The 25033-nt window shown below is 43.9% G+C and overlaps 1 protein-coding gene across 1 annotated transcript in view; it reads left to right on the top strand.

Annotated features, from left to right (window-relative positions):
- Nucleotides 1-25033, top strand: part of LOC119181038 (ubiquitin carboxyl-terminal hydrolase 24-like) — a 148957-nt gene that overhangs the window by 29310 nt on the left and 94614 nt on the right. Inside the window, exons 20-30 of the mRNA XM_037432210.2 lie at nt 776-916; nt 1780-1833; nt 6584-6696; nt 7474-7651; nt 8584-8682; nt 11011-11118; nt 19710-19814; nt 20201-20286; nt 20829-20913; nt 22849-23019; nt 23719-23900. Of these exons, the coding sequence (XP_037288107.2) occupies nt 776-916; nt 1780-1833; nt 6584-6696; nt 7474-7651; nt 8584-8682; nt 11011-11118; nt 19710-19814; nt 20201-20286; nt 20829-20913; nt 22849-23019; nt 23719-23900 (1322 nt within the window). The remainder of the gene's footprint in view (nt 1-775; nt 917-1779; nt 1834-6583; nt 6697-7473; nt 7652-8583; nt 8683-11010; nt 11119-19709; nt 19815-20200; nt 20287-20828; nt 20914-22848; nt 23020-23718; nt 23901-25033) is intronic.

Below are 25033 nucleotides of genomic sequence, written 5' to 3' on the forward strand. Positions count from 1 at the left end.
TCGCTTATGTGAGGAAACATTAAGAGGTACCATCAAGCAGTTTTCGCCAAAATGCTGCAAAACACTGGCAGTATTACGATAGGTTGCGGAAATTCTTGATTGTCTGAGGAGCTATTTATTATCAATGGCAGGTGTCAATGTACAATCACTGTACAAACTACTGACATGACTGAAGTAGTGAGTGTAACTGTTCTTGCTATAAAAGTTTTTAAAAAATATTGAGCTACTTGAAATCTGAGGTTCAATTTTTACATATAAATTTTTAAAGTGCCAGATGTTCTTAATGCGCAACCTTTGCGTAGCCACAGTATATTCCAAAAGTTTAATTTTTTTTGTGTGTGTATGAAAGTGGGATAGTGTCACCTTACTGTGGTCTGTTGAAATAAGGCAAACAGCTCATAGAGAACTCCCTCCGAACCCTTTGAATTGTAATATAATTGTAAACTGCAGCAAAAGGATTTATTTCATTGTCATTCCAGATGCAAGCTTACCCTGTTAGAAAAAGCTTGCACAGGTCTAGAGATAGAACCAGAGGCTACCAAATTTCTAGGACAGTCACTGTGGGACTAGCGCCAAACAGGTGATTTGAAAATAAACAAAGTGTCCAATTCACTGACGTAGCTTGAGCTCTGAACACCTGAAGCAGAGATATATACTGCAGTGTGGTAGTAACAGTGCAATAATTTGTTTAACTTATTTTATACCAGCATTAATCTTTGTGTTCATGAACGAAAGCGAAAATCCTTCAAGCTTCCCATGTTTGTTGAACCTACAGATAGTGGAGAAGCTGGAGCTGTCCGGAATCGATTTCCTGTGGCAGATTTCGCTGGCCGCACCCGAAGAAGAGATTGCCGAGATGGCCATCGACTTTATCCTCGACCTCTCCTACAAGTACCTGTCGCCTAGGCTCAAAAAGGTGCGCCCCACACAATTCCAGCAGTGTACTTTCGCAACGTCTGTCCCCACAAGTTGTGGAGCATGCAGTTTGTATTTGCAGAGTGTATCGTAATGTTGTTTGTTAGGAAATAAAACTCTGCGCATGTGCCTGGAAAAACTGAGTAACAGTGAAAACAAGTTGACAGCGTCAAACATAGTTATCGGTCATTGAAATATGGACTATGAATCAAACTCATTGGCATTTTGTACTTCTGGTACACTTCGGCATAGTCACTGGTATTCACGTGTGTTCCAGGATGTACACCAGGCAGCAAAAGTTCACGGGGTGTTGGCTCCTCTTCATGTGCCAATTTAGTTCTGTTAGCGCATGATGCCTCCGAAGTAGTGAATAACTGCACAGGTCACAAGAAATACTGCTTGCTAGAACATTTAATTTGAGGCTGTGTTCCCAGGTTAAGCAGGAATACTGCTTTCAAAAAAATTCTGCATCCCAAGAGCTTTTCTAGGAGTGCTGCGTTATTACACAATTGCATCACATGACCTTATTTGATGGAGATGCTTTTGAACAGTAAACAGTGACAACAGTTCTGAGATGGTATGGTGTGTCTTGTTCTCAACGATGAATTGGTGACATTATTTTGCCGGGGAATAAGATCGAACGCGACATTTCTTTGTCATGTGCCCTGATGCAGAAAAGCCTGCACCATTTTTTCTTATTTCATTATTCAAACAAGAAAAGCAAGGGAACACTTTCATTTTTTGCAGTAGTCATCGTAATGAAGTTATTGTTATAGGTACTTGACTTATTTTTCACTTGACAACACTCTTTTGTGGCCCAGAAGGCGCGATGCTCAAGTGCATTTTTTTGTTTTCTTTTTGCAGGACGTTGTATCTCTTCATCACCGCTTCATCAATGAGTGCTACAACAGGCTGAAGGTATTTTCATCCTTTTTCCGCAGGCTTACCTCCACTGTGTAAGCTGTTTTCACTTCATTGATTATTTCATGGCCGGTGACTCAGTCAGATGCATATATAAAAAAAAAAATGCTCCGGGCCTAATATCCAGATATTTTCTTACATGACAGCAGTCTCTGACAGATTATGGAGTTCGATTATATAGGTGTAAAGACACAATTATAAAATCACATGAAAGTGAGTTACTGTACATTGCCGACTATAAGTCTACATTATTATTATTACTTTTTTTTTCATAAAATGGTCTTTCAATGTTCGGGGGCCGACCTACACAGTTGCCAACTGTTTGTTCAGACTGATTATTTGAACGTGCTCATTTATTCAGACACCATCACGGCCCCGCCACTTGCCCCATCGAACCTAATGTAAACTTGTGACCAATAATTCGGACGACCCACAGCGCCGTTCGATTTTTCAGGCTCGTGATCGGTTTGATGCTGGGGCGCGTACGTAAGCCATGACATGCTATCAGTGATGTTTACAATAGGTTTGCTAGGTTGCCGACACTGTAATGTTGAACCAGCCATGATGAACGTCAAGCCAGTGCCAAAATACACGCAGAAAGGCCAATCTCGAAGGCTATGTTTGGCGCCACGTCCTTTTGGCTTTAGCTAGTCATGTGGTCATTGAATGCCTACTGAAGCCTAGCCAAGTTAAGTTGGGAATGGACACGTGACTCAATATGTTTTGCTTTTGCGGCTAGGCCTAGTGCGGCTCTCGCACTCAGTGTTTCGCTCTCTTGCGTGTTTCTTCGGCATGCAAGCTGCTGAAATGGCTTCAATGCCGCCTGTTTTTGCGCCGTCGGGACTACAGAAGAAGCACGTCCAATGTAGCAGCAGAAGATGCTCACGATGGCACTGCTACATGTCGTTCCTTTCGCCGACCAAAGTCTTGACGATACCTTGAGGATGAAGAGGTGGTTCAAGGTTTGGTTCATGACCAGAGAAGCAAAAGCTTGTGTGTTTTCTGTGATGATATTGAAGCGAAAGCATGTACTCTCATGAAGGATAAATGTATCCTGCTAACCGAGTTTAATGTGTCAAAGAAATGGGTCACGAACTTTATGAAATGGAACGGCCTGGGCCTAAGACGATGCCTACGAAGAAAAACACTGCGCGTTTATTCGCTACGTGAGTGACCTGAAGGCAAAGCATTTATTTCTGCTAGGTCAAATCTGCGATGCCGTCCAGACCCTCGTCTGGTTTGACATGCCTAGCAAGAGGACTGTGTCCACAAAAAGGGAGCGCCAGTTTCGCCTGCTCACAATGGGCAATGCACACAATTGTATCTCTGTCATGCGCTGTACAGCCGACGGCATAAGTGACCCTCATTTCTTCTGTTCGAAAAGAAAACTATGCCAAAAAAAAAAAAATCTAATGGCATCGTGTACTGTGGTGCAGGTGCCCTAGTGCACTGCTAAAGGTCTGCAGCAAGCTCATGCTGAACTCCTTCCATGGTCATATCACAGATCAAGTGAAAAAAAGGGTAGAGGACTCTGGGTGTGATCTGGTCATCATTCCGAGCGGGCTGACAGATATTGTCCAGCCACTAGACGTGGCGCTCAATAATCCATTCAAAGACCATATGTGTGCATTCTACAATGAATGGCTCCAACAAGAAAACCCCAAGACACCGACAGGAAAGCCGAATAGCTCCTCTTTGAGCGAAGTGGCACAATGGGTTGATGATGCCTGATATGGGCTTCCAACCGGCATGGTCCGCGCGACGTTTTCCACGTGCGGCATCTCAGTACCGACGGCAAGCCGCAGCAGTGGCTCACACTATGGCAATGACCGTGACTGCTGCATCCTTCTATCAAGCGATGACCAGTCGTAAGCGACGTCTTGTGGTCAAATAAATGTTGCTTTGCGTAACTCCCTCTTCTGAAAGACTTACTGGTGTGCTATAGCTACAGCATGAGACTGTGTTTGGAGTAAACTTTCTTTCTTTTTTTTTTGCCTAGAAAGGGTTGCAAGTTGTGGATATGTCATCCACAAAAAGTGTGGGCTTCGGGCAAACATGAAAAAAAAGGTTGCTGTTCTTCTCTTTTCTTAAAGAAGCATTATAAGGGCAAGTAACATTATGGGCTACACTGTTCTGCAGTTTCGAAAGTGTTTGAACGTCGTCGTGCATCTTTTTGCTGCTCCATTTCAAAAAGGGTGCTCCCATCAGTGTATTGAATGGTGGGCCCCTTTTTATTTATGGAATCACCTATAAACCTCATTTTAAAAAGTGCAAGCCGAGTCTAGTGGCTTAGTGGGACTTGAACAATGTCTGACTTTTGCTGTTTTTAGTGTGCGGCTGTAAAGTTCAAAATTGGTTCATTTTATTTTTTAGGCGCAGCTGTGGCATTGTAAGTATAAATGCGCTGAAGCAAGAGCTGCATGTTCTGCTCAGCCTTGAGTTGTTGGTTGAGACTACTAGTTAGTTTTGCAACTGCTGTGACTGCTATTCGGTTTCTAAACGAGTCCGATATCTGGTGAAAGGTTTGTAGTCACTGTGCAGAGTGGCTCGCATATTTGCAATGGTGTTTATACGTTGCTGGTGCAAGATCAACAGGTAATTGATTTTTAATGCCTCCCCATTCTCTGCTGAAGCAAACTGTGCCAAAAAAATATATATATATACATGCTTGCTGTGCCACTCATGTCCATGTCATCTAAACACAGAAGCTTGCAACAGTAGATAGAACACAAGTCTCTATGTCTTGCATTGGCAAAGCAGCTATGGTTAACTATTCAAAAGAAAGCATACAAATAGAAACATATTCACTCACGAAGACGCATGGATTCTCTGGGTATACTAGTGCAAATGAGTGCTGGGTTGTAATGAATACTTGGGGTCGTTTTATTTTTCATCTGCAGATGCATTACTGCATCTTTAAGAAGGCCACAGGAAGAAGATTGGTAGCATTCGCATGATTCAGAAACAGCTCAGAGAAAGAACATATTGCCGAGTTCATTAATCTCAAGGATGAGAAAGAAACTAAAACACTTCCTGGCTTATAGTTTCTGCTAGCCCACTTAACTGTTTAAAGGAAATGGTATCACAACTGCCTTCTCCAGGGAAGACATACAGTGGACTCCTCTTAAACAAAACTCGAAGGGGCAAGAAAATTTGTTCCATTTATGAGAAGTTTCATTTAAGCAAAGCCCACAAAACGAATAAAATATGGCTTCATTAGCACCAACTGTGGCTGACAGAACAAAAACATTTTGAAGTATACAAAACTACTATAGTCGATTAAGAAGAAAAATGTTGCTAATATTGCTTACAGATATCTACGTTTACAGCCGCACTTTCTCCAGAAACTATCTTAAAGACAACACCATGCCGCTTTTTAAAATGGCTCAGACAGCCATCGCTCACCCGCAAGTGCTCAATACCCATGCGAGTAGCAATCTATTTAGCCTTCTCTTCGAAAATGGGGCTGCTAATCAGGAAGTTTGCACTGCGCGCACACTTGAATCAGAGAAAAAGAGCATCTTCAATTTTTTTGTATGCCGCTGTTCTCATCGGCATTCTGTCCGTGGCAAAGTTCCTAAGCTTTGCAGCTTTTTCAATATTCTCTTTGTTCTTGAGTATCCTCAACAGTGTAGACTTAGGAATATTGAACTTCTTCACAATTTCTGTCTTCGATAGGTCGTTGCGGTCAAGTTCTTGAATGATTTTTACTTTCGTTGCGAGCAAAAGTGCAATGCACTGTCGTTTTTTGTTTCCATCTCAAGTTCACGACGAGACGGAAAGGAAAAATATGGAAACAAGATGGATCATTTGCCGCTCGGTGTGCGCAGACATGTGTAATCGCTGGGTTGGCTTGTTTAAACTAGCTTCGGCATTTTTTTATGGTTGCTAGACTGCTGTGGCCACTTCCACCAATCATGGATTTTGCCCGTTTTTGTTTTATTTAACCGATGTAGCTGAAAAAAATGTTTCGATTACCCGAAACTTATCATTAAACATATAGGAGACCAACCAAATGTGCCTTGATAGTTTCGCTTATGCGGCTTTTCCCTTTAAGCGAGTTTCGTTTAATGGGAGTCCACTGTAATGCCCAAGCACAATCTTAGACAGAAATGATATTCAACATGCAGTGTGGCCATGGACATGATGGGAATAGTCTGCTAAAAATGTTTTATGTTGATTGGGCACGCATAAAAGAGTTTTACTTCCTATACAAACTCTTGGGTGGTAGGGGAACAACGGGTGACTGGGGGCGTAAATGTGAACAGTCTAGCTAATGATGCCAGACGAAAGCAAAGAGCTGATAGAAACGAACACAGCTATTACTGCTGTATTTAAACATGCATTTATGCAGTGCTAGGATAGATTTTTAGCTGTGAAACAATTGTGAACAAGCTGTCGTTTTAAACCTGTTTTAACTGATAACACTTGTCTAGCGTAAAAGCCATGCCTGCGATTGCAAGTAGACGAAGCATCACGAAATGTCGCTATCACCACCACCCAGTGCTCTAGTGCTCCGTTAACCCTCTGTGTAGTGCACTGAGGTACCGGTGTTCTGCTTACACCTATATGTACTCTGGAATCATGGTGTTCTGCTGGCACCCTTGCTTATACTCGAATACTGACGTTCTTTTAACACTTTTGTGTACACTGAAATATTGGACATGCGAAGTCTCTCTAATAAAAATGTCAAGACATATGTGGGACATGGCTTTGTGTTGACTGTCATCTCATGAATCATACACAGGCAGTGGCTGAAACCATTGGGGACACTGCCATGACAACGGCCGTGTCCAATGCCACCAAGACGTTGACCGCTATGGCGGTGTCAGAGGCCATATCCTTGTCTTTGCCAAAACGGTGAGATTCATTCGTGGTGATTCAGTGCCGGTTGATTACCGTATTTCTGCACACGTAGTCCACTCCTGGTTATGATATCACCACTGTATTGCAGTCCTTGCAAGAAAAAGAAAAGAAGACGGCAAGTGCAGATTCAGTCACAGATCCTGTTACATATTCTAAATATAAATTTCTTTAAACAAGTACTAACTTTCAGTACTAAGAACAATCAATTTCCATCTTTTTCCAAAAGTTACATGTGTACTCAAACTTTAGCTGACCTGTGAGGTTCGTGTGCTACGTGACTCCATCTGGCAAGAAACGTGTTCCACACTCACCATCGTAGCTGTTAGCGGTGCTAACACACCCAAATTTCATGCCCGTATATACCCGATAATGCGGATGGGGGGACGACCGTAGCCATAGGTCAGTTGGTAAAATGATAGAGCACGTAATCTGCATGCAGGTTCAAGCCCTGCTTGTAGCAAGTCGTCTTTCCATTTACTACAAGTGTAGAAGCTTGGGCTACTCAGCCTTGGTTCATGATTCGTCCTTTTTACTTCCTTTACATCTATATCACAGTACAATTAATACTCCTTTTACCTTTCTCGACTTTGTTACCTGCTGGTTTTTATTGAAACTATCCCACATGATGCAGTCAAATGTAGCATAGGAAAAGTCCAGGTTTTACAAGAGGAAGGAGGGATAACTGGAGTAATGAATACAGTGGAGAAAGCAAGGCGAAGGAAAGGTGCGAGTCTACAGCTATCACAATTGCTGGGTATTTTTTGGGTGCAGGACCAACAGGTCGCAAAACATCTGCCGTCTGTTACACCTGGCGGAGCGGTACATCTCATCCATCGAAGGACAGCACTCGGTGCCGAGGGTAATTCTGCCTCACGGTGCGTCTTTCTACGGCTTTCCGGTCACCCTGTGCATCGTAAGTGACACCATCAAGGACACCGTCAAGATACGGGTAAGCATCAGTGCCACTGCTTTACAAACTGTGCTTATATATACTGCGTCCGTGAGGTTTGACTGTCCAGTTTTGTGGTGTAATGTTGAGGAGTTGAAACTCATTGTTGCTGGTCACTTTAAAAGTAAGGAAGGTCTTGAGCACCTCCCATCTGAACATTCTGAGAAGTTGAACTTCCAGAGAAATGTATCTGCACGGTGCTAACTGTTGTTAAAACTTTTACGCTGCTGGCTTTCTTCGTTAGTTGAATATTTCCCATGGCATATCAAAGCGTTTGATAAGCAAGGGTGTCATTGAGTAGAATAAATTCTCTATTGCTCTAGTGTGTAAATGTATACTTGTTGCCTGCGGTGGCTTGGGCCTACCTGCCATGGCCAGAGCAGATACTCTAAAGTTAGGCAATCTGTTGTCAGATAAAGGGTTGCAAAGGCCTTGTCTCAAAGTGTCTGTGCAACAAAGGAGCTGACCCTCCTTCCGAGATGAGAATACTAAAAAAAAGCAGTGGAGCGACAGGCTGGAGGATGACATCTCTACAGATTAGGAAAAGCGGCAGGTTTCCATGTGAACTCATGTTTCAAGCTTGGTACACCTTGTACGCAACGCTCATAGTGCATCACAAGGTCATGAAGCGTCAATACAGGGTTCAAAATTAATTTTCTGTATCAGTGGTTTTCTGTAATGCTTCTTTTTAATGTTATGAGATCAAGTGTTGTGTGTGTGGCAATGTAAAAAAAACATAGATGTCATGAATACCACTTGTAAGTTCCACCACAATGCCAAACTTGCCATTTCTCTCTTTCTCTCTGTTAGTGTAAGGGAGCAGTAAAATATATTTTCTCCCAACATGTATTACTGTAGTGGATTTCTTCTCAAGGTGCGTTTTCCAACTGATTGCTTTCCTGACTGTTCCCATCACAAACTTGCATTGCCAGTGCCACAGCAATGCCACTGTGGGCTCCATGAAAGAGACAGTGGCCCGGCTTTTCAAGCAAATCCCCAGCAACCTGCAGATTTCCATGGATGACATTCCGGTTTGTGCATTCTCACTCCAGTACTTGATTCAACTGTCTCATTCGTGCAGCAGTCTACCGCCAACTACCTTAATTGCATGATCTTAATGTGCACTTTTTTTTGCTCAAAACAGTTCTCAGATTTGAGTGCGTGTTACATTCAAGCTGGAAGGTGCAAGTGGCATTAAGTTATTTTTTGTCAATTTCCTTGGGTGAAATTTCTGGGCATTACTAACAGAGGCACGCTACAATCCTGCAAGTACAGTGAGCATCAGCCCTTCATTACAAGCTGTCAAAACAGGTTTTGAAACATGCCATATTTGGCCTATAATCAACCCCTGAATATTACCCCCAGCTGCAGCCACACTTTGCAAAAACGTATAAAAAAATCTCCCCATATTGCCATGAAGACACCTTTTCTGCATTGCCATGAAGACATCTTGCACACAGCGATTCACGATTTACCTGCACCCCACTTAAGCTCTGAATTTGTTGTATAATGGCAATACGTCACATGAGTAGCCATTAGTTGATATTGCGATTTCAGTCACATGAGTAGCACGTTACCTAATGTTGTATCATCTTTAATCACATAATTTTAAGTAATTTAGCCACGTGACTGGTTACGTAATGTATGCATTTTTTAGTCACATGATTAGTTGTAAGATGATAGGCCACTTCTGTCACAGGACTAGTAACATGACATGTCGTTTTTACTCCTATGACTGGTTGTTACATGATTTCAGTCCTGTGACTTGTTACGTGATCTTTAGTCATGTAAACTACATTGGACAAATGGGTGCACGAGTTGTGGGAGCGAAGCATAAGTTGAAGAGGATGGAGCGAGCACATACCGATTCAAGATTGTTCGCTCTAGCCGGCGCAACGAAAAGCTTAAGCCCCTGCAACACTTTTTGAGCGTGGTCAGAAAATGTTGCCGATCGGTAGTAGAGGCTCCAGACAACACGCGAGCCAAATATTATAGCGCAGCACGCGGCCAGTAATTTACAATAAATTATAAAAGTCGACTGAAAATTGCTTTCTCTTCGGTCAACAAAGCACGCAATATACCCAAAAATCGCACGTAGCAAGCCCATCTATCAGCCATTAGCTGATTTGAACCTGGCAGGCTCGCTCGTTACAGAAATCGCCGCTGGAAGTCGCTACTTGTCCAGACGCGCGCGCGCGATCATACTGAAAAAGCCGCGCATTCGAAAGGAAAAAAAAAGCAAAAAGCGCTCAAGGTCATAAGGTGCACGTGCCATCGCTCCCTGCTTAGTTTACAGCGCTTTCGTCGAGAAGAGAGAATGCATTTGCACCATGCGACAAACCTTTGTAACTTCACTCGCACTGGACAGATTCTTAAAATATTTGTGGCATTGAATTCTTGAGGCAATAAGCTCTTCCAGTGAATTCATTCCATGGTTACTTGAATAAAAGTGTTTTAGGGCCTCTTAATGGAGCATGGCTCCTAAAATGTGGGCAGCTTGCACTAGGCATGCAAAGCTGAACTACCTGAGGAGCTTGAGACTAATCCAAATAATTACTCAGGTCTTAATTAGTAAGGTACTAATTGGCATATCAATTGCTGCAATTTTAATTATGGTATCAATAACAAGGTCTGCTTTATCTCTCTGTTCCTGTCTGGATTTTCTATTTATTTTCTGTCTCACTCCCTTATTAGTCAGGTTGTAATTGAGATGATGATGTGTATTATCATGGTATTTATTAGTATGATCCAAATTACTTGGTCTTAATTAGCAAGGTCTTCTATCTCTCTTTGTTCTTGTGCGGTTCCTTGGAATGGAATGAAAAAACTTTATTTGAATGAAAAAACTTTATTTTGTGTGGTTCCTTCTTCTATTTATTTTCTCTCTCCTCTTCTGCTCATTTCTCTCTCCTTTCTCTTTCATTTATCTGTTTTTTTGCTTTTTTCTCATAAGGCACACGTGTTGAATTATTGTCTACATTTGACATTCATTGTGTCACCTCAATGGGTGCCCTGGCCTCAGGAATTATCCATTGAATTACTAGGTGATGCAGAAAAATGTATTTTCATTATCCTCATTTTCCAAATTTAGGTTGCCACGAGAAAACTGTCTGTATTTATAGTCAGTCTTAAGGTGAAGAAGAGGATGAGGAGAGTGCACGCTGAGAAAGTTATTGCGTTGTATGCCCTAGGCACAGTTTAGCTTCCTGGTCAAGGGAAATGCAAAAATAAAAACTAAAAACAATGGCAAAGAATCGTTTCAGAGTGCTTCTAATCTCCACATTAACTGAGCGCATCGAAGTGTGCCGAATGCTTTGCTACCCAGTTTCCCAGTGGTGACTATATTCATTCAATTTCAGCTTCCAAGCACAGAGGACCAAAAGAGGCTGTCGCAGTACAAACTCAAGGACAACCAGAAGATCCATGTGAAGGTCGTCGGCAGTGGACTAATCCTGCCATCCGAAATAGTGAGTGTGTTCAAGCCTCTACTTTTACTTGTTTACTGCCAATCTCAGAGCAGGTTTTGTGCAATGTATTACAAGATAAAGTTGTACAAAAGCTTTGTACAGTAGAATCTCGATGATACGATTACGGTTGATATGAATTTCGCGATGATACTAATATTAAATTTGGTTTGGATAGACTACGGTATAAAAACATGCTGTAATTCGGTGTTACACGAACGGTTTCCAGCCGCTGCAATAATAGGAATGTGCGATGGACCGCTGTACACAAGCGGCGCAATGCGACTTGTCTGTGGGAGGAAAGCCCGTTCACACCCGGCCTCGAAGGGAGTGAATACTCGAACCTCCCCGGAATTTTTCTCGTTTCATTACCTAAGTAGCCAGAAAACTATGCTGTGAGGCTGACGCAAAAAAAAAAGACCGATGCGAGACCAATTCTTCTGAAACGTGATTCGTGGCACAGAACGGCACAGCTCAAACCACGCGATGTTAGCAACCGGCCACAAATTCAACATGGCGGCAAAAGCATCAGTAGTGGCTCGCATCGGCGCAATCACAAAGTATCCGCGCAGCACGATGAAGTTCGGGACTTTGACAGGGACGCTTTCTTCGAGAGCCTGCTTTAGATAACGATCGTCTAGAATGGCGGAAGTAGAAAGCACAATAGCGAGTCAGCATGCCCCATCGTGTCTTGCTTTTGCACACACGGCTGAACCCGTCGCCACCATTGCCGATGCGTCCGCTTGTATCGTTTCTGCTGGCGCATCTCCCAAAACAACATTTGAAAAGGTTCAAACTGTTCTTTTGAGGGAGGAGGCTACCCCAAAACCGAACTTTTTAATTTTTTTTATGGTGTCTTCATGAAACTTTCAGGATATGTTCACTACAATAAAACTAGAAAAATTGCAAAGTTTCATGAAATTGTGTTCAGGGGTTCTAGAGTTACTGAGTTCTAACACGGTAGTTCACTTGTGTGCCTGAGGGAGAGCTGGAAGAAATCCCAGGACATACCAGAAGATTGAAATTTTTTGTGGTCATCCCTAAATAGATATCCTAGGGCACTAAAGAGCCGTTTTTTTTTTCTCTATTTCCCCTATAAAAAAATTTTATGCTACTTAGGATTTGATGTAGCCAGTAGGTATGACATTTATCAAAAAATAATTGTTTACAAATAATTAGCGGCACCAATTTTGAAAAAAAGAAGCTTGTTACACCCTGGCAAAATCATCCAGGAGCAGAATAAAAGAAATGGCACACAAATCTGATGAGCAGTTTTTGAGCAATCGCTTTCCTGAGCACCACAACTGAAAAATCGATTGTGAGAAAACGAGCTTTAAAAGTTCAGCACATGTGTTTTCCTCAAAAAGCTCTAGCAAAGTAGCTTGAAGTGTCCTTGTGCACTTTTTTCCTCTTTTGTCTTCCTTCCATCTTCTCTAAGTGCCGTTTAGAATTTTTTTTCAAATGTAGGGCATCTTTTCCAAGAGCTGGCTGCATCGGTTCAAATTTTTTCGCGTTGCTGGCGTAGATTCGAGTTCAGCGCGAATAGCATCTCGACGTCTCGCATTCGCAGAGATTTCTTCCTTAGTTAGGAAATTCGTCCTCAGATGAAGGATCGACGGCCCATGCACACTATTGGCCCCAATGCAGACGATGTGCTGTGTCTAGCGATCTTAGGAACACTCGGTGTCACGCTCGACAGTACCGATTCAGAGCCCGTGCTGGATCCGGCAATATCGGACACACTCTGAACAATGAAAAAAGAAGAGAAACTGATGGAAAATACAGCACAAGGCAAAATTTGGCCCGTAATCAAACTTTATCGAAGCGGAGGGAGCATAGAGCAACAGCGAGACGAGCGCGCCGGACGTGCCATCGCCAGGAGGGACTGCCCCAGTTTCCAGCGCAACAAGCCAATGGTGGGCGCGCTTTCGCCCGTGAGATATGAATAAGCTGGTCTAGCCAGTCAGCGCTCCGCATCGCATCTTGTAGGAAAGTGGATAGCATCTCAGCCACGCCATTGACACCATTTTGAAAGGTGGCAAACGAGAGAGAAAGAATTCACGTCAAGACAAGACCAAGATGGCGTGAGACGGCCGCATGGTCTCGGAATGGCGCGCGCATGAAGTTTTGTTTGATTTTGGCATTTGCGCTTGTTGTGGGCGCTGCGGTAGCCTCGAAAATAGCATCTTTTTTGCACTTAGGGGTTCAATGAGGCACTGATATTTACAGAATAGGTAGTTTTGGGACATACTGTAATTACTCGAATCTAACGCGCACCTTTTTTCCGGTTAAGCGAGTTCATAAATCGCATGCGCGTTAGAATCGAGTACGAACAAAAAAATTACGGTCAATCTATTGCCATCGTCAAATCCAAAATGGCCGCCCTCTACGTGCGTCGGCATGGCGCGTCGGTCATTTCTGCCTATGTGTTTCCCATGTGCGGCACTTCGTACGTGTGCTGAGGGGTTCGTCATCTAGTAGTGCATTAGCATCGACGGCGTGGAAGGGTCGACTCCAAAAACTCGAGTGCACCACGATGCCGCTTTTAAAAAAAAAGTCATCGCGTGTGCAGAAACGGACGGAAATCGGGCCGCATTGCGGTCGTTCGGAGTTCCCAAAACGTGCGTGCGGGACCGGCGGAAACAAAAGCAGAAGATTGTCGACAGCAAAGCTTCACGCAAAGGCTTCAGTGGACCACAGCAGGGTCGGTTTCTGCAAATTGAATAGCTGCTCGGCGAGTATGTGCTTGAGCAGCGAGCGGCACAGCGGCCCGTGACGACAGAACTGCTCCAAGTGCGGGTTATGCAGTTAGCTTTAAAAAAAGGTCTAATGCGGAGCCAGTTTAAAGTGAGCAGGTGCTAGCTAACTAACTTTATGAAGAGGAAAGGCTTTTCCCTCCGAAGGTGAACGGGCATATGCGAAAAGTTTTGCTGAGGAGTACGATGAAAAGCTTCACAGTTTTCCGAGGTTCGTCCTAAACTTGCGGCGCAACAACGGCTACCTGCTTGGGCAAATCGGGAATGCCGATCAGACGCCTCTTTACTTCGACATGCCTGGCACCACAACCGTCGGGAAGAAGGGGGCGAAGCAAGTTCGCGTGCTGACATCGGTCCACGGTAAAACTACAGTGACGGCAATGCTCTGTTACACGTCAGATGGGCACAAGCTTCGCCCGTACCTCATATTTAAATGAAATGCACTCCCGAAAGGAGTCGTTTTTTCGAATGGTGTGATCGTGCGGGCCAGCGAGAGAAAAAATGGGTGCGCGTTGCAATCGATGTCTTACTTTTTTTTTTTTTTCGCGGTGGAAATCGGGTGCGCGTTACAATCGAGGGCGCGGTAGAATCGAGTAAATACGGTACAATCCAAAAATATGGTTTTTCAAAAACAGACTTTTTTGTAAATTTTTGGTTTTCAAGGGCCACGTCACCCCTTGAGTGCTCTGCATGCATAACTTGAACTCACTATAAATTTCAATGCTTAAAAGATTATCAAAATAAAACAAATTCTCAAAGTGGTGAAGGCGGCTGTGTGTACAAGGGGCAGAACAAATGTGAAAATTTTCGACACACATGAACATTGTGTTCTGGCCGCTCTGGCGTTTTCGTTTTCACATCGCTTCTCAAGTGTAAGTGCTCCAGGATCAATTTTTTGTGTGTCAACTTTACGGTGCGAAGCGAGTGAATTTTTGTTGAGTTTTGCAGCCTTCGCTCTCTTTGAGCAGTATGCGTGAGGAAACCGCAGCACAGTTTTATTCCTTTTTGGCAGCTTTCTTGAGAAACATTGAAGGCAGAAAAGTTTGAAAGATCACCATGGACTTTTTCAGCAAGGAGCCATTGGCCCCAATAAAGTTCTTGTTCCTCTTTGGTTTGGTTCATGCGAATCCAAGATGATACGAACATTTTGCATGCTCGCTACGAATTCGAACTATCGAGATTCTCATGAGTAAATAAAACTGGCACAGTCGGCATCAACCTGAATGTGTCAAAAAGAGCTACGAAAAGTGAATACTATCCCACATGTCATAATCAGTGACATTGTGTGACTAAATGACCTGATGACAATGCAATCAACTCAGAACGTCATAGTAATTCGGTGTCTGTTAAGAGCATAGAGTTTAGCTTGTGCTCTCCTTATGGCCAAAAGGTCTGTATGTTTGTATGAGAGGCTTCCAGTGCACTGATGGCATAGCCAGAAATATTTTTCAGGGGTGTTCATCTGTACTTTATGTATGTTCGTGCATGTGTTTTATTGTGTGTGTATATGTTCACATGCAAAGTAAAAAATTTTCAGAGAGTGGGGGGTTGGACACACCCCTTACCCCTCCTTCTAGCACACGTCAGCATATTGCTATAAGAAACCTCACAATTAAATGACTGGTTATGTTGTGCATACAATGGTGGCACAGTTGAACTTCTTTGCAAGAGGCACACCCTGGAAAGCAGTTCTTGTCCCTTATATGAGGTATCTTCTATTAGGAGGGTACAGTGAAACCCCTTTATAAGAGACACTCTTGTGACATACAAACAGGTGTTGGGGACAGCAGTGTGCCTACATCAAGATACGGGTTGATAAGAAAATGCATGCCTGACACCCTGGTTATAAGAGGTACCTCTCGTGAAAGATGAGAAAGTCTTTTGTGAAGTGGTTCAACTGTAGTACGTTCTCGTTTTCTAATCAATCCCTACTCTTATGTAGGTGCACTGGCATCTCTTATACCCAATCGTCTCTTGTGAAGAAGTTTAACTGGAGCACGAACATGTGTTTGTGCTCTATATATATGTACGAAGGTATGCATAATTGTACTACAGTTAAAGCATATGTGGCCGGATACTTCAACTTGCCTCACATTGATTGGCAAAATGTTTTGCCGGGTGAGTCTGAAACAATTAGCTGCGGAAAACTTTTGGAAATTAAATTTTGTCATGGCCTGGAACAAATTGTGGATGAACCAACGAGGGTTACAGGTTCGTTGAAGTCATTGTTAGACCTCGTTTTTGTCTCAAAACATAACAGACTATGTTTTAAAAATTTTAGATGGCATGCCCGACCACAAAATGTTGTCCTTAGTCATTACAACTAGTGCATGCAGTTTAGAGAAACCGTTCCTTCCGGTAAAAGTAAAGGACTTTAAAAAGGCAGATGACACTTCCATCATAGATTTTCTTGAGCTCCACTTTAATGATTTCGAGCGAGCATCACATGTTGAATCTGTGGAGCAATTGTGGCAGAGATTTAAGGCCAACGTTGTAACTTGCGTTGATCGTTTTGTCCCTACTTGTATTAAGAAAACACGTAAACGAAATCCCTGGATAACACGCAGCATTATACATATGAAACGGCAAATTAAGAGATTAAGGACAAGTAAAAAAAGAGCGACAGAAGTTGCAGCTATAAAAATCAAGTTGAAAGAAGCCTTTGTGAATTCCAAAAATAAGTTCTTTGGCCAAACGCTTATGAACTTCCTTAAAAGTTCGCCATCCAAATTCTGGCGTTACATCAGTGACAGAAAGGGAAGAATTGAGCAGCTCGAACATGAGGGTTGTATCCTTACAAATGTTGAAGACTTTGCAGATACGTTTAATCGCTTCTTTCAGTCCGCTTTCACAATAGACCAGGGCGATAAGATAGGGGCATACATCAGTAACAGTGCAACAACCTCAATGGAACCTGTTATTATCGAACGCGAAGGTGTTTTTCAGTTACTGCTTGAACTAGATGCAAAGAAAGGAAGTGGTCCGCATAACCTACCAACAGAGTTTCTCAAGAGATACACAGAATGGGTCTCGTTTTATTTAGAAATAATATATGTGAAATCGGTTGAGACGCAATTACTTCCACAAGACTGGCGCAATGCAGTTGTAATTCCGATTTTTAAAAATGGTAACCGCTCATTAGTAAACAATTACCGGCCCGTATCCTTGATGTCGGTTTGCTGTAAAGTTCTGGAACATGTATAAGCAAAACATATTCTCAGTTTTCTTGATTCTAACCAGTTACTTTGCGCAAGCCAACATGGGTTTCGGCATGGTCTTTCTACTGTGACACAATTAGCTGAAACGCTCTATGATTTCAATAAAAACAGCGATGCCCTTCTGCAGACTGATGTCATTTGTGTTGATTTTAGGAAAGCCTTTGATAAGGTCTCTCATCGTAAATTACTTTTCGAGCTTGAAAGATCAGGAATAAGCGAAGAAGTAATAAAATGAATAAAGGCCAATTTATCCGCACGTCAACAGGCTGTAAAAATTGAAAATTACACTTCAAGACCACTGGCCGAGTACTCGGGCGTTCCCCGAGAATCTGTTTTAGGACCAATTCTTTTTCTGATATTTGTTAATGATCTATGTTCAATAGTTGAGGCTCCCATTAAAATGAAACTTTTTGCAGATGACTGCTTGATTTATTCCCCAGTTACTTGCAAAGGTGACCAAATTAATCTGAACAGGTACTTACAGGCATTAGATCAGTGGTGTATAATATGGGACATGGAAATAAACTATAGCAAGACCACATTTACGCATATTCATTCTAGTGGGTGGGAATCGTCATTCATGTATTACATCGAAAGTCACCCTTTAAATAATGCCGATTGTTTCAAATACCTAGGAGTTAGTATTATGCACACATTGAAATGGCACTCGCATATCGATAACATCTGTTCTAAGGCGAACAAAAAACTGTATTTCCTAAAAAAAAAAAACTGGAACATGCCACACCAGATGTAAAACTAACTGCTTACAAAAAACTCATACGTCCTGTCTTAGAGTACGCTAGTATTGTATGGTCGCCTCACCAGAAGGTGTTGTGGACAAAAATTGAAAGAATACAAAAATTAGCAGTCCGTTTCATATGCGGTAGATACCGACGCACACACCCAGTCACAGCTTTGTTAAAGTCCTGTGAGCTTGAGTCTTTCGGATATCGCAGGCAAAAACATCGCCTCAAATTTCTTTTTAAGATTATAAGCGGGCAAACAAAGATAAATAAGCATCTATATATTCAGCCCCCTGGAAGGCGTTGTGATCGTCTTAATAATAGTAGAGCAATTCAACCTTATTTTACACGCACGAATGCTTTCCGCTACTCCTTTTTCCCAGACACAATAGATATGTAGAATAGTTTACCCAATGGGGTTGTGCAACAAACAACATCAGTAGATTTTGAAAATGCATTGGACGGTTTTCTTTGTAGCGATGCGTGCTAAATTCTGTTGTCAGCATTTATTCATTGATTTTTATGTGTGTAGTCACTGTTGTTTGTTTATTTTTTTTTGTTGGTTATTCATCTCGTATTTATATGTGCTTTTGAATTTTTTTTGTGCGAACGTTATGTACTTTGTGTCACCCTCCCTGTAATGACCTCAAGCACGGGGTTGACAGTATCAAATAAAAAAATAAAAATAAATAAATAAATATGTAAAATGATGTACCGTAATTACTCGAATCTAATGCGCACCTTTTTTCCGGTTAAGCGAGTTCATAAATCGCATGTGCGTTAGAATCGAGTACGAACAAAAAAATTACGGTCAATCTATTGCCATCGGCAAATCCAAAATGGCCGCCCCCTATGTGCGTCGGCCATTTCTGCCTGTGTGTTTCCCATGTGCGGCACTTCGTATGTGTGCTGAGGAGTTCGTCATCTAGTAGTGCATTAGCATCGACGGCGTGGAAGGGCCGACTCCAAAAACTCGAATGCACCATGATGCCGCTTTTAAAAGAAAAGTCATCGCGTGTGCAGAAACGGACGGAAATCGGGCCGCATCGCGGTCGTTCAGAGTTCCCGAAACGGTGCGTGCGGGGCCGGCGGAAACAAAAGCAAAAGATTGTCGACAGCAAAGCTTCACGCAAAGGCTTCAGTGGACCACAGCAGGGTCGGTTTCCGCAAATTAAAGAGTTGCTCGGCGATTATGTGCTTGAGCAGCGAGCGGCACAGCGGCCCGTGATGACAGAACTGCTCCAAGTGCGGGCTATGCAATTAGTCTTGGAAAAAGGGCTAATGCGGAGCCGGTTTAAAGCTAGCAGGTGCTGGCTAACTAACTTTATGAAGAGGAAAGGCTTTTCCCTCCGAAGGAGAACATGCATATGCGAAAAGTTTTGCGGAGGAGTACGATGAAAAGCTTCACAGTTTTCAGAGGTTCGTCCTAAACTTGCGGCGCAACAACGGCTACCTGCTTGGGCAAATCGAGAATGCCGATCAGACGCCTCTTTACTTCGACATGCCTGGCACAACAACCGTCAAGAAGAAGGGGGTGAAGCAAGTTCGCGTGCTGAGATCGGCCCACGGTAAAACTACAGTGACGGCAATGCTCTGTTACACGTCAGATGGGCACAAGCTTTGCCCGTACCTCATATTTAAATAGAAGACGCTCCCGAAAGGGGTCGTTTTTTCGAGTGGTGTGATCGTGCGGGCCAGCGAGAAAAATGGGTGCGCGTTGCAATCGATGTCTTACGTTTTTTTTTTTTTTTTCGCGGTGGAAATCGGGTGCGCGTTACAATCGAGGGCGCGATAGAATAGAGTAAATACGGCATGTTTCTGCGTCCTGCTTTCTTTGGGAGTGCAACTCTTTTTTTTTTTTCTTTGTGGCCTGTTAGGAGGAAGACTCGGTTGTTCCACTGGCCACGTCTCAAATGTCTACGATGGCAGCCGCAACCGCCTCTCCCTCAGCTGGTCAGCAGCCATCGTTTTATCTGGAGCAGGTAAGTCCTAGTTCACACCAAGTGTAATCAAAAGACACCTGGTTTTCCTTTGCATGTCACTCTACGCATCATCTTTGTAGCTTTAACATTCCATTTCAATTTGCGAGCACAGCTTATGTCTGTTACTCCAACAGAGCCAAAAAAGGCATGACCAAAGAAAGACGATAGCTATGGGGCAGAGTCATTTTACTTTGACTGAAATCGAATTTTATTTATCACAGAATTACTTTTTGTCTTGGTGAGCAGGAATAACCCAAAATGCCTTGCACTCTTAGGTGCCTGGGAACCTTTAACTTCGCCATGCCATGGTGCAGAGCATGTTCTCTCGTTTCTACCATATTTTTGTTGAGTGGCTTCTTCATTTTTGGCTTTTTTTTTATGCATAGGAGAAGCAGCTTCCTGGTGTGGTCATATCAAGTGGCGGCAACGTGTTCGAGATGTTGTACCAGTTGGCAAGCATGGACGATCCAAGGTCTGCTGCTGTTGCTGCTGTGACATATTCACTTGAATGACTGTGTGATAGTAGAAGGGGCATTGATCTGTGAACTTGAAGCGAAACATTGAATTGGTTAAGGGTAGTTAAGTCCTCGAAATATGGTCGCCTTGCAGTCGCAGCCCGTTCGACTGCGCGCGCCTGCTCAGTGAGGCGCAAGCCCCGCACGCTCGTACAAACCATCCAAAGGTACAAAGTCTCATCGTGCACGCACCGGCGACCTGGCTCGGGCGAGACGGGAAGCACAAAATATGCGAGTAAACTTTTTTTTTAACTGGAAAAATATTAGGGGTGCACAACTATGTGAGAACACAATTCATGCGAGTAAATGCGGTATAGTATTGTCACAAGGCAATAACACTAAGCCGGTGGTGAGCCACAGTACAGCTCACACTTCAATGTCAACTTCTTCAACTTCTTTGTAGACGCCTTTTAGGATCCGTCCAACTATACACAGAAAATGTCAGTGAAAACCATGCAACAATATATTCTGATACTTTTGTTGTTGTTTTTTCATCCAGGATAGCCGAACAGGTTCAGACGCTGCTGCACCTGATTCCTGCTGACCCTGCAGTGATCGATGCGCTCGACCAAATCTGTATGAAGGTGTGTGTATTCTCATTGCACCATAATGTGAGATTCAGTGTGGGAGTGGCAAGTGAGTGCTGGTAAGCAATAGGGAACGCTAGAGTCTCACTTGCTCAAGCAGTGTGCACACGCACCCACCACATACCGTATTTACTCGATTCTACCGCGCCCTCGATTGTAACGCGCACCCGATTTCCACCGCGAAAAAAAAAAAAAAGTAAGACATCGATTGCAACGCGCACCCATTTTTTCTCTCGCTGGCCCGCACGATCACACCATTCGAAAAAACGACTCCTTTCGGGAGTGCATTTCATTTAAATATGAGGTACGGGCGAAGCTTGTGCCCATCTGACGTGTAACAGAGCATTGCCGTCACTGTAGTTTTACCGTGGACCGATGTCAGCACGCGAACTTGCTTCGCCGCCTTCTTCTCGACGGTTGTGGTGCCAGGCATGTCGAAGTAAAGAGGCGTCTGATCGGCATTCCCGATTTGCCCAAGCAGGTAGTCGTTGTTGCGCCGCAAGTTTCGGACGAACCTCTGACAACTGTGAAGCTTTTCATCGTACTCCTCCGCAAAACTTTTCGCATATGCATGTTTCCCTTCGGAGGAAAAAGCCTTTCCTCTTCATAAAGTTAGTTAGCCAGCACCTGCTCGCTTTAAACTGGCTCCGCATTAGACCTTTTTCTAAGACTAATTGCATAGCCCGCACTTGGAGCAGTTCTGTCGTCACGGGCCGCTGTGCGACTCGCTGCTCAAGCACATACTCGCCGAGCAGCTCTTTAATTTGCGGAAACCGACCCCGGTGTGGTCCACAGAAGCCTTTGCGTGAAGTTTTGCTGTCGACAATCTTCTGCTTTTGTTTCCGCCGGTCCCGCACGCACGTTTCGAGAACTCCGAACGACCGCGATGCGACCCGATTTCCGTCCGTTTCTGCACACGCGATGACTTTTCTTTTAAAAGCGGCATCGTGGTGCACTCGAGTTTTGGTAGTCGGCCCATCCACGCTGTCGATTCAAATGCACTACTAGATGACGAACTCCTCAGCACACGTACAAAGTGCCGCACATGGGAAACACATAGGCAGAAATGGCCGACGCGCTATGCCGTTCCTCCGTGCCGACGCACGTAGGGGGCGGCCATTTTAGATTTGCCGATGGCAATAGATTGACCGTAATTTTTTTGTTTGTACTCGATTCTAACGTGCATGCGATTTATGAACTCGCTTAACCGGAAAAAAGGTGCGCGTTAGATTCGAGTAATTACGGTACTGCTTGAAGAAAAAATGGAGTGTTCAGGGAGTGGGTCTGCTGCACAACAATAATCGTCAGAGCTTTGGGGCTGCCCGAGAAAAACTAGCGTCTCGGGCTGCCCTCTGGCAGCTGTCGTGCAGCCCGGCAGCCCGAGGGAATACTCGAAGAGGCTCAATATATATTCTTCTCTTCGTCTTATTTTTCCACTGTTTCACCTTTCTTTTGAAGAAGTAACTGTTATATTATAAGGGTAGTCAAGATTTTTTTGGGTTTACTGTATCTTTTTGTAATTTATGCACGTTGGGAACTTATGTTGAGCTGAGCAGTTTTTGGCAGGTTTTGAGGGGCTCCTGTCGCGGTGTTGTTACTTTTGACTTTGCAGCACTGATGCCGGCTGCCATTTGATATAGGTGAAACGTATTCATCGGTATCAGTGGCCCATGAGTCTTGGATGATAAGGTTAGCATAGAATCTGTGATAATTCCTTGCTGCAAAATACAGGCACTCGCACAATCTATGTGTCTCGTCTTGTGCAATGCCCTGTTCTTGTCTGCGAACTTACCATAGTAATTGTCATTAGTAGTAATCAACTAATTACTAAATATACGTTCCACTGCACCAGCTTTTGTGCAGCTACTTCATGTTTCGTCATTCACGTGGTCATTTCTGTTTGTTTTTTGTTTTTCATTGTTTTTTCTCTAGTCCTCTTCAACAACACCACCTGTGCCGCCTCCCAGGCTGTCGGGCAGTCCCAAGAAGAGCGGTTCCCCAGCACCGAGGGAGAAGACACCGGTCGAAGGGTCAGACGTCGTGCTCCGCAGGTTGCTCGACCCAAACGGGAGAAACCCTTTTCGCCTGCTGTACAACCTGCAGGTATGCCGCCATGTGTCAGTGAAAGCTCGTCTTTCCGGCCCTAGTTTTCAGTATAATTTTAGCATTGACTGCTGCATTTTTTATCGCTTCTGTATCCACGCACAAATTCTACCAAGAAGGAAAAAAAGCAGCAGTTAGCCGAACAAATGTCTGCCAGTTGGCCAAACAAATGTCTGCGAAGTGATGGCAACGAGCTGAAGAGCTTGAGTACATACGAGAGAATACTAGAGCGATTGAACAGAGAATATTCCGAAGTGATTGAAGGGTTACGCCAACAATGACTTGCCTCTGTCATGTCTGTGACTGCTTGTGGTGGAACTCTAACCTCTCTCGGGAGAATCGATGTGGAAACAGCCTAGCACCACCTAGCTGAAGCCTAGCAGTGACATAGAAACAGCAAGATGGCAAGTTGGGCTAGTTGAATAACGTTCATAATTGAAAATTTTGTTGAAGCGCACTAAAAAAATGGACAGACAGAAGAGGCTGACAAGGACAATGCTGTCCTTGTCAGCCTCTCCTGGCCGTCCCTTTTTTTAGTGCGCTTCAACAAAATGAATAATTATTAACACAGAAACAGCCTAGAAACAGGCAAATTAGTCTTTGGAATCGTCTAATTTCACTGTTTCAAGACTTGCGCGGCTGAGTGTAATCGTCGACAACTTTTTGAAGTGCGTTCTTGGTTCTACTTCGTACCTACAGGTTCTGAGTGCCCGGTTGATGCCAACCAACCAGGACGCTTGCTCCAACGTGTTCTGCGAGAACTTCCTCCAGGCAGGCGGACTCTCGCACGTGCTTCGGGTGCTGCACAGGGATGGACTTCCCCAGGACGTGGACTACGCCGTGCGCCAGGGCATCTACTTCACTGCACTGCAAATAACTAGGTAAAGATGGCTGATTTGTGCTTGTAGGAAACAATTCAGCATTGTGTTTGTGGAAAAAGAGCAAAGCGACGAAAAAGAGTTCGTCTTTGCAGCTTGTTTATAATTATTTGCCTTCAAAATACAGTCGAACATGGTTATATCGAACTCACATACACTCAAACTTCGTTATAATGAAGTTGAAAGGAAGCCACTATTATTTCGTTATATCCTATATTTTGTTATGTCGATTATAACAGTTTGTGCCAATGTATGCTCAGAAGGGCGCACGCCTATATGCATGCAAAGCAGGAAACTGCCTCGCAGCCCGACGTACCGCTACGCGACCACGGGTGCGACGAAAAATAAACACAGTCGTACCTCATTAATTCGAGCATGCTTAATTTGAACTTCCGGTTAATTAGAACTCACACTAAGATCCCGTCAAAGCTATGTGTATATTAATGGGTGGAAATGCCCTGTAATTCGAACACGGAAGCACTTGTGACAGTTAATTCGAACATACCGCGCTCCAAAAATGCTCTCAGCACCGTTGCCCAATCCCGTGGCAGTACCTCTCAACGCTGCGCGCAAAGAAGGAAAAAAAAAAAAAGGAAAGAAAATACTGTGGCGAATTGTTTGCTCTCTCTCAAATGCCGATCTGCGACGCGCTTGTGCCACGCTTTACATGGCGTCTTGCTCGGCGCACTTCGTCGCCACGGTCTGCCCGCGGCTACCCAGAGGGACCTTCTCTTTCCTGCACGGCACCACACCCAGGTCTTCAAGGCGATTCTTCGCTTCCTTGAGGACACTGGACTAGACAACAGGAAGGTGCCCGACACGTCCTTGGTCATGCACGCCATTTCTCTTCTTCTGTACTCTTCTTCACATCTTTAATGCCCTCTTCCGCTCCCCCCTATAGGCGCTGAGCCGTGCTCCCAATTAGGGCTGCAGAAGTTGCGTTCTTTCCTTTCCTGAACCTCTCTCTCTGTGCCACGCTTCTCCCTATTCCGTCTCTGCACGTAGAGACCCTTCTCCTTTCAAAGCCACGTGCGGACAGAAAGGGGGAAAAAAAAGCTGTCGCGGAGAGTCCTTTCTCGGTGCAGAGGGTAGCAGCAGAGACGCAGTTGTTGCCGTCATCTTTAAGGCGCGGAGAG

The sequence above is a fragment of the Rhipicephalus microplus genome, chromosome 10 (genome assembly GCF_043290135.1).
Source record: "Rhipicephalus microplus isolate Deutch F79 chromosome 10, USDA_Rmic, whole genome shotgun sequence".
NCBI lineage: Eukaryota > Metazoa > Arthropoda > Arachnida > Ixodida > Ixodidae > Rhipicephalus > Rhipicephalus microplus.